Source organism: Pollachius pollachius (assembly GCF_949987615.1).
Source record: "Pollachius pollachius genome assembly, chromosome: 12".
NCBI classification, from domain to species: Eukaryota; Metazoa; Chordata; class Actinopteri; order Gadiformes; family Gadidae; genus Pollachius; species Pollachius pollachius.
In genome coordinates this window covers 14,250,803-14,260,802 of record NC_136945.1, presented here as the reverse complement: position 1 = coordinate 14,260,802, position 10,000 = coordinate 14,250,803, and the positions used below count along the sequence as shown (strand labels likewise).

The 10,000-nt window shown below is 45.6% G+C and overlaps 1 protein-coding gene across 1 annotated transcript in view; it reads right to left on the bottom strand.

Moving 5' to 3' along the window:
- ptprt (protein tyrosine phosphatase receptor type T) overlaps positions 1-10,000 on the bottom strand; it is a 150,964-nt gene that overhangs the window by 103,900 nt on the left and 37,064 nt on the right. The window contains exon 8 of the mRNA XM_079748435.1: positions 70-185. Within this exon, the coding sequence (XP_079604561.1) occupies positions 70-185 (116 nt within the window). The remainder of the gene's footprint in view (positions 1-69; positions 186-10,000) is intronic.

Below are 10,000 nucleotides of genomic sequence, written 5' to 3'. Positions count from 1 at the left end.
GATTCGACACAAGACAATAAACTTGACACACTTTACGATGGATGGACAGACATCTTGGTAAACACGTACCGTCAAGTTGTAACTATGGCAACGGGTCACGGCATAGCCAAATGTCTCCCACTGGATTGTGAGCTGGCGTGCACGGATGTCAACCACGTTGACAGTCTGGGGTCCGTGCACAGGGTCTGGGCGGACGGACACACACACACACACACACACACACACACACACACACACACAAATAGAAGAGGAGGGAAGAGTTTTAGACAGAGACTCCGGTCAAAGAAGTCACAGATCTGAGGGTTGCGGGTTGCATTCCTCATTCCTGGCTGTGCAAATTCAGTCTTTTGATGTTGCAAACAGTTGTGTTAATTTCTTAATTTATTGGCATTTGATTGTTTGTGATGTTAGATTGCTTGCCAATAGGTGGTTGGGATGATTGGGCTGAATGTATATGTTACCATATGTATCTCTAGGAACAAGGTCATAAAATGCCTTTGAGACAGTTATTAAGGTCTACAGACAGAACCCTCAAACTTCAAAACTATTCACAACATGCAAGAAAACATGCAATCACTCGGATGGCCACTAGTGCGCCCCTGGTGACCTTTAGTGACCCCTGTTGACCTCTTAAAAGACTCCTGCAGGGATGACTGAGAACTTTTGGAATTTATCTCTAAATCCTGGTATCGATCTGGAGACTGCGGGGCTGATATGGGCTTAACCATATGTAACACACACACACACACACACACACACACACACACACACACACACACACACACACAAAGAGTATCCACACACAAATACTAAACAGGCTATCATTGCGTGTCCATATGTTGGCTTGCATCTTTGGGTTGCTTAAATGCGGTCGGCTAAACATTAAGAAACTAATCCAACCATCTTCTGGTTCTGCCTCATTAGGCTCATCAGCTAATGCTACCTTAAGCTACTTCATGCAAGCTAACGCTGGCTAGCTCAACGGGCATCAGCACCATTACATTCCGATTGGCTTCCTCCGCTTAAAACGTGGAAATGCTGACAGTAGATTAGGCATTAGCAACCTGTCCTAGATAACTGTAGTTAAACTCTGATGTTAGCCCTTTAAATTTAGCTGATGTTTAGCTGCTGTGAAGGCTTTACATACCTGCACATACCTACTAATATGTACCGATAACAAAATAGTAGGGCAGTTGCTAAACTGTGGTCATAGGGGTGCTGTGTTTAGCGGTTCCCATTTTTAGAAGGGTGTTACCCTCTGCCCGTGGCCTGTTGCCATGGAGATCTCCCCAGTGTGTTTTTACCAGATAAGTCAAACAAAGACGTGATCGCTTGGTTTAGACTCATGTAGACAGATTACAATATTACCAGATTATGAGATTGGATTATAGATTATTCTACGACTTTAATCGCTGAGTACCCAGATAGGATTACTATGTTGGGACCAAACTCTGCCTTCTGGATTGGTCGCTTGCAACTGTGTCTGTGTCTGTGTGCGCGCACACTCGCGTATGTGTGTGTGAGTCCGGGTGCGTGCATGTGTCTGTGTTCTTCCCTGCAGAGTTATCTCGTTCAATAAATCAGTGTATCTGTAATCTGAACAGACCAGGGATCAAATTTGCAGACTAGCCTTAAGCAACCAGCATGCAGCCAGACTTGGCTAATGAGTGTGAGTATGTGTGAGTGCGAGTGTGTGTGTCTCTATCCGTCTGTCTGCCTGTCTGTCATTCCTATGGGTGTACTAAAATTAGTCTTATGAATAGCATCGATAGTAGAAGTGGTATTAGTTGTAATAGAAATAACAGTGATAATAGGACTCATAACAGATCATCAGCAGACATTTTACTTCATCTGTGCAAAAACCTCAAGGCAAAAAAACGTCTGTGAGCTGCAATCCAACGTGCACAATTGCCCACTCAATTGACACACTCTGAGGACTTCCAGTGCACAGCCATAATGAGCACACACGCAGAAATTCCTCAATTACATGGACCCTAATCCCTGAATGAGAACACAGAGACAGACTGGGGGAGGAGATCACAGTTAACTGTTCAATCAAAACTCCATGCGTAACAAGCAACCACTCATCTCCAAAGACTAGACGCTGCGCACGTCTAAACGAGGATGCAGTCACGGCTCAAAAGTTTACCTCCTCACACACACTCCAGCCCACGCATGTATCCGGAGCCCTCCCACACATACCCAGAGTTCTCTCGGCGGGGTGTACCCTCATAGATAATCTGTAGTCTGAATCAACCCTGAGGCGCTGAGGTGATTGGTCATTCCACCCCAAAAAAAAAATCGAACAACATAAATCAGACAGGCTGGCGTTCAGTTTCTGGTTCTTAACACAATAAACAGATGAATTGATGGAGCAGGGGATTGAAAAGATGAAAGAGATGGAAATGGAAAAAACTGTACTCTGGGTTGGTGACAGATAGAGGAGGAGTGAAGAAGGGAGAGAGGCGAAGGGAAGGAAGATGAGAAGCTTGAATTATAACTTTGTTTACATCATTAAGAGGTCCAGGATGTCGCTCAGGCTGCCCTTGGTTCTGACAAATGGAAGATATTCCTCTCTCTCTCCTACTCTCCCCCTCACTGTCCGTCTCCCCCTCACTCTGTCCCTCTCCCTCTCCCTCTGTCTCTCTCCCTCTTGGTGTTGTGACCTAGTAATTGCCACTGTGCATGGCCCGCAGAGAAGCTAAATATCTGTTTGACTCATTCTGTTCAGACTCAAACAACAAGATCAGAGTTTGGTTGTCAACGTGTGAACTCAAGTGTTTCTTTGAACCTCCTCAGGGTCGTTCTCTTCTTTACAGTCAGTGAGCGGATGGCTTGACGGGTTGATGGGGAGATGATGGATAGTGATGGAGGGATGAATGATGCATGAATTAATGAATGCAAGCTGGAATTTATCAGATAGAGCCTTTTCCATGTGCCATTGCCATGCATATATATAATTCCAAGGTTTTTCAAACAAATATTTGAATATTCTGAGAAGAATAATGAAAGGTAGTCACACAGTCATTGGCTTTCAGATCAACTCATCAGTTTGAGTCCGACTCAGATACTGCAGAGCTTCATTGTAGCTTTGAAGTTTCAAAAGAGCCACGGATTTCATAGAATCAGAGAAAGCCTGTTTCCAATTTTGTTGTGCAAAGTTTTGATGAAATTGTACGGGCACTTTTGTGGGTGAAGGATCGCCACAAACTGAAAAAGTGTTGCTACGTGTTCTATTCATGTTGATTTTTTTACCAACTGGTTATTATTAATAGGTTCGGGCTTTGTGGTATCGGATGGCCTTGTAGCTTCTAAGTCCTAAAACCATTAATCGCTTGCAGCAGTCTCTCATTTCTATGGTTGCAATTGAATAGTGGGAGAGCAACCATTGACGACAAAACCATTACTCTTTTTTTTTTTCTAGTTTAAAATCTGTCCCTCACATTGGATGGCAGGTGTCAAAGCGCTTTTAAAATAATGTTCTAAATCCTAATACAATACAAACTAATTAATTATACGATACAAATTATAAATGAGTCATCCCATGTTTGGCAGCCATTTTCATGGCTTCCAACACCTCAATTGAAGCGCTGACTCGAATTGCTATCGAAATGAGGGCTGTCTCGCACCCTAGCATGCTTTACACGTCAAAAACTACAAACATCAACGATTTTCTTGGCCTTGTGAGATAGCAGACAAAGACAGGTGTCGTGGCTGCACGGCCCCACCCACCCCCAGCCCCTCCCCCTCCCTCCTCCCCCCAGTGGTGTTGGTCATGTCAGACTGGCAGGAGGAAGACTTATTGCGTTGGGCTGGGCAGCGCCGCATTAATCACAGAGGGCGCAGCTCGTTAGCCCACGCTGCGAGAGGAGTCGTGACACGACACATGCCTGCCATGTGGCGGGAAAAGGTCAACCCTGACACAACGTCCTCCCAGGTCTGCCTGTCTAGTGCGAGCATGCATACCGCGGCATGATGTAGCGTAGCATTAAGATACACACACCTTGGCCTCAGGTGAATCTCCAGCATAATGTAGCTTAGCATTAGCCCACATAAACCGGCGTGATGGAGCCAAGCCAAGAGTAGCCTCCATACACTGGAACTACACGCGGAACGAGGCTAGCATTATCCAACATACACCAGATCAAAACAGAAATAGCATTAACCTTTTGGCCAGCTGTCATAGGGCCTGGTACATTTAAGTTGTTAATGCACAACAAGCTAAAGCTAGCACCTGTTCATCAGTCTCATCAATCTCCTGACCTGTTCAATGTTCTCTGGAGGCTGTTGCTCTCTATTCAGACATTCATTCTGACCAATCACTTTACCCAAGTCCAACAACTGTAATTCAACTTAGAAAATATATTTCATCATCTGATCCATATTTTATCATCTATCATCTTAGCATATTGTTTCATCTAATACAATGATTGAGAATTACTAAAGACATTACATTAAACACTGCCAGTCTCATGCCTGGAGATTTTACGGCCAGCAGTGTGTGAATGGATGAGTGATTTTAAGTGCTTTTAGCGGCCACAGGTTAGAAATTGTGCTTAATAAATGCAGTCCATTTTGATGTGGATTGGCAAGTGTGGGCCATAAACCCTGGAAAACTGGGGCTCAAACCCAAATGTCAGTGGTCTACCTAAATTGCTCTGGATAAAAGTGTCTTGTAAAGGACTGGATAGTAAATAGGTCCACTTTAATGTCTTCAAGATAACAGCAGTTGGGAGGGGAGGAGGTGGTAGAGGTTGTGAGGGGGAGAGGCCGAGAGGAGAGATGGGAGGATTGGAGGAGGCGGGAAGAGGACAGAGGAGAGGAATGGAGGAGGCTGAGAGGACAGAGGAGAGGAATGGAGGAGGCTGAGAGGACAGAGGAGAGGAATGGAGGAGGCTGAGAGGACAGAGGAGAGGAATGGAGGAGGCTGAGAGGACAGAGGAGAGGAATGGAGGAGGCTGAGAAGACAGAGGAGAGGAATGGAGGAGGCGGGAAGAGGCTGAGGTTAGAGGAGAGGAATGGAGGAGGCTGAGAGGACAGAGGAGAGGAATGGAGGAGGCTGAGAGGACAGAGGAGAGGAATGGAGGAGGCGGGGAGAGGCTGAGGACAGAGGAGAGGATTGGAGGAGGCAGAAAGAGGCAGAGGAGAGAGGGGGGGATTGGACGAGGCGGGGAGAGGCTTAGAGGACAGAGGATATGATTGGAGGAGGCAGAGAGAGGCTGAGAGAACAGAGGAGGGGATTGGAGGAGGCAGAGAGAGGCTAAGGGGACAGAGGAGGGGATTGGAGGAGGCAGAGAGAGGCTAAGAGGACAGAGGAGGGGATTGAAGGAGGCAGAGAGAGGCTAAAGGGACAGAGGAGGGGATTGGAGGAGGCAGGGAGAGGCTAAGAGGACAGAGGTGAGTATGGGGGGAGGCGGGGACAGGCTGGGAGGTGGTAGGGTTTGGAGAGAGATGTTTAATGGAGGGACGAGGAGTTGGAGAGCAACCAGCAGCTTGTGACGCTGATGGATGAGGTGCGGAGGAGCACACATTAATCTGAAGACGTGTGGGAGCATCTCCTAGAGGAGAGAGGAGCACAGGAAAAGGGAGGCACACAAATCAATCTTGATTTCTTGGGCCCTTTTTCCTCTGCTCCCCTGATCTCTCTTGGTCTCCTTTGCTCCTCTCACCTCCCCTCCCCTCCTCTCCCCTCCCCACCCATCCTCTCTCCTCCCCTCACCTCCCTTCCCCTCCTGTCCTCTCCTTCTGTCTCTCTTTTCCTTTTCCTGGCAACCTTTTATCAGTACTAGTACCTTTCCCAGCAGGAGCAACTACCTTCTCAGTTGGTGGGGCTTGGTTGTTTCCAAATATTTAGTTATTTTTTCACTTGCAGCTTTTGGGTAAATTTGTTGAAACAAGTAAGTTATATTAATAGAGTTATTGTCAATGGATGGATGAGAAGAGAGGCCGATGTGAACAGGTAAAGAGAGATGAGATGGTATATATAAATCTCTCTCTCTCTCTCTCTCTCATACCACATTTCACAAAGGAAAAGAGATAAATAGTTTTTATTTCATCTTTCATCTTATATATCTATTTAAATGACAAAAATATATTAAACGTGCATAAGCCCCCTGTGGTTTGTGTGTGTGTTCGTGTGTGTGTGTGTGTGTGTGTGTGTGTGTGTGTGTGTGTATGTGTGTGTCTGCGTGTATGTGGAAGGAGTGGGATAAGGTTGATGGGTAGCAGATGCCTTTTATTGGATTATAATTACATCACTCTGTGTGGAACCAGAATTGTTCTGAAACATCACAGCTAACGCCAGCGATGCAACACCTAGTCCTCAGAGCTACGGTACAACACCTAGCCCTCAGAGCTACGGTACAACACCTAGCCCTTACAGCTACGTTGCAACATCTAGTCCCTAGAGGTACGCTATGACACCTTGCCCTCAGATCTATGCTACAACACCTAGCCCTCAGAGTTACCCTACAACCAAATAGCACTCCGAGCAGTGCTACCACACCTATCCCACAGAGCTACGCTACAACACCTAGCGCTCAGAGCTACGCGACACCTAGCCCTCAGATCTACGCTAGCTCCAACACTTAGTTCTCAGAGCGACACTATAACACATAGCCCTCAGAGCTACGCTAGCTAAAACACTTAGTTGTCAGAGCGACACTACAACACATAGCCCTCAGAGCTACAATACGCCTAGCCCTAAAATCTTCTTCCTGTCACTTTGTCTGCCTCTCCCCCTGCCTGTCTGTTTGTTTATCTGACTTCATGTCTGTCTGCCTGAGCGTCTACCTGTCTGTCTGTCTGTCTGTATGTGGTAAAAGGTCTCTTTGAGAGACCCGGCCTCCAGCAGAGAGGAATATAGTTTTCTTTTGTAGAAAATGTCAATTTGTGTTGTTTTAAAACACACTCTCTTTTCTTCTCAGGCGTCGATGAATCGAAGGACGGGAGCTGGGAGGAGAGGAGGAGAGGAGGAGAGAAGGAGAAGGAGAGGGGGGTGGAGTAGGATGGCAGAGGATGAAAAGACAACTTATTTTGCTTTATCAACAGATATTCCTCCACAAATGTCAAAACACACACGCTGTTCTTTTATCTGTTGCCGTGTCTCTTTGTTTGCATGTGGGTCCCTGTGTGTGTGTGTGTGTGTGTCTGTCTGTCAATGTACGTGTGTGTGTGTGTGTGTGTGTGTGTGTATGTCTGTGTGTGTGTGTGTGTTTGGTTATGTGTGTCTATGTGTATATGCGTGCATTTGTGTATGAGTGTGTGTATGCATGTGTATATGTGTGCATGGGCAAATAAGTCTGTGTGCGTATGCGTGTGTGTGTGTGTGTGTGTGTATGCACGTGTGTATGCACGTGTGTGCGTGTGTGTGCATGGGTGTTAGTGTGTTAGTGTGTTTGTGTCCGTGGGTGTGTGAGCATACGTGCGTACCTCCATGAATCTGTGTGTGTGCGTACGTTTGTGTTATTGTCTGTGCCTAACTGGGGTTATTGACCACAGCAACGCATCACAGCGTCGCTTTAAGAGCCCAGGAGCGGAGCCATCTCGATCTGCTCCTCTCTGTTGGAGGTGAACCACCACACGCTCTGTGTATAGGGTGTGGGTGTGTGTGTTGGTGTGTGAGTGCATGCACGCGTATGACCTGAAGTCAAAACAAAGAACTGGGTGGGGAAAGACAAAATTACATAAACCTCTTGAAAGCACATAGAGATTGATTTTTGTTGGCTGTTACCACGATGAGCACCCTAAGAGACATGAGGTTATCACCGTCTGAACTGACCTGTCCATTCTTATGGTGGCAGAGAATGAACCCAACGTTCTGATTGGTCCACTGGCTCTGACTATGCTCGACAGAGAGAGTAAAGACAGGCAGGCAGACAGAGAGGCAGCAAGGTAGACAGATAGATGGACAGGGTTTTATTGGGAAGCTGATTTGATTTAATGGTAATCAGTTAATAACACCCACTCTTTCTGCCTCTTTCTTTATCTCTCAATTTTCCTCTCTTTCTACCTCTCCCTGTCTCTCTACCTCTCATTCTATTCCTCCCTCTCTTTCAAATGTATTCTTTCTCTCCCTGTCTTCCCACAGGTATATACATTCAAACTTCTATAGTACTCATTTACTTACTAACTATTGCAGTACCAGTTCAAGGCAAAGGAAGGCGAGTAAAGAATTAAATCATTTTGCAATGACATCCACTGTGATGAGCATATTATTAAATATTATAGAGTAACGTTTTCACTCTTGGGTCCAACATCTTTCCTACCCAAAACATTGAGACAAGTGGGGATTTGTCAAAGCGTAGCGTTTGTTTGGTGAATAATTAAAAATAATAGAATCCATTCCACGCCAGGGGCTCGCTAATTAAGTCTTGGAAACATTCAACATCAACCATGGAGGAATGAAAGAAAAGCTTTGTCTAAATGTTTTATTTTATCTTCTCTCACACACAACCATACACACAACACACAAAAACACAGATGTGCGCTCACACACACATATACAGGAGCAGGCATGCATACAAACACACACAACGCACACGCACACACACACACATATTTATGCACGCAGGCACACACACACAGACACACACAAACGCATTCACAAACGCACACTCACACACATACAAAGAGATCTGCACTCTCATACACACACACACACACACACACACACACACACACAAACACACACACATACAAAGAGAAGTGCACTCTTATATGCACACACACACACACGTGCACACACACACACACCCAGACACCCATGGGGCCCTGGGGTTTCGGGCACACTGCAGCGAACCACAGAGGTTCTGAGAGTCTTGTGCATGCTCCCATGCACACTCCCCGATGCACACCACAATCGCACGTGCACAACATACTCACCCGTGCACACTCCCCTGTGCAAAACACACTCCCCCGTGCACAACACACCCCCTCGTGCACAGTCCTGCCAAGCACTGCATGACAGCAAAGCAACATGAGGTAAAGCATGGAAACACAAATAGGAAGAAAGTGCACTCTCGCCTCAACTCAGGAAAGGAATGCAGTGTATACCAGGAGCATTAGTGTCATCATCACAATGTTAATCTGGGTTTTTAAATGTCTGTGTTTTTGAGTAGGTAAGAAAGACAAAACTATGATTGTATTTATATAAACATTTGAGTCCGAGGAAAGAGGGGTTCAAAAAATATTGTTTTTATATGTTTTTAGATTTGAGCAGGAGAGAGTGAAAGCTATGATTGTATTTTTTATATTTTATATTTCAGTAGAAGGGGGCGGATAATGTTAAACCTTTTGAATGTACATCATGTATTTATATTTGACTTTAAGAAGAGAGGACTGACTGAAGGAAGGAATACAAAAAGGGAAAGAAGAGAGAAGCAGCTTACTTTTTATGAAGGTTGTGTGTGTGTGTGTGTGTGTGTGTGTGTGTGTGTGTGTGTGTGTGTGTGGGGCATACAGTTTACTTAAATGACGCAAGCATTCTTAACACACACACACACACACACACACACACACACACACACACACACTTCTGCTTGTTTCAATTCATTATTTTTTAAACAGCAAAGAAACCTTCCCTCTTCATCTTTCACCCCTTCACCTCTCGTTATCCAATACATTCGACTGCTTGCACGACCTCTCCCTCTCTCTCTTTCCATGTCTCTCCCTCTCTGGAGACATCAGATAAACGGCAGGCGCCTGGCAGGAGGGAGGACAGCGGCCCTCTCGACCCCAGGTCCCCGCTCCAACGTGCTACACGCTAACTAGCGAGGCTGTATGAGCTCCCCTCACTGTTGTCTGATCGGATTTGTTTTAATTAGTGGCGTTTTCTGCATTCGGTTGTTCCTAACGAGGAGCGCTAACGAGAATTATTTGATGTCACGAACTGAATCAAACTCAGTTTCACGAACAAAAAAGTTCTGAGGGAGAAATTAAATGCTATGAGACTTGAATTGAAACATTGCCCATCTCAGATCTTGTTGTTCTCTTAATTATT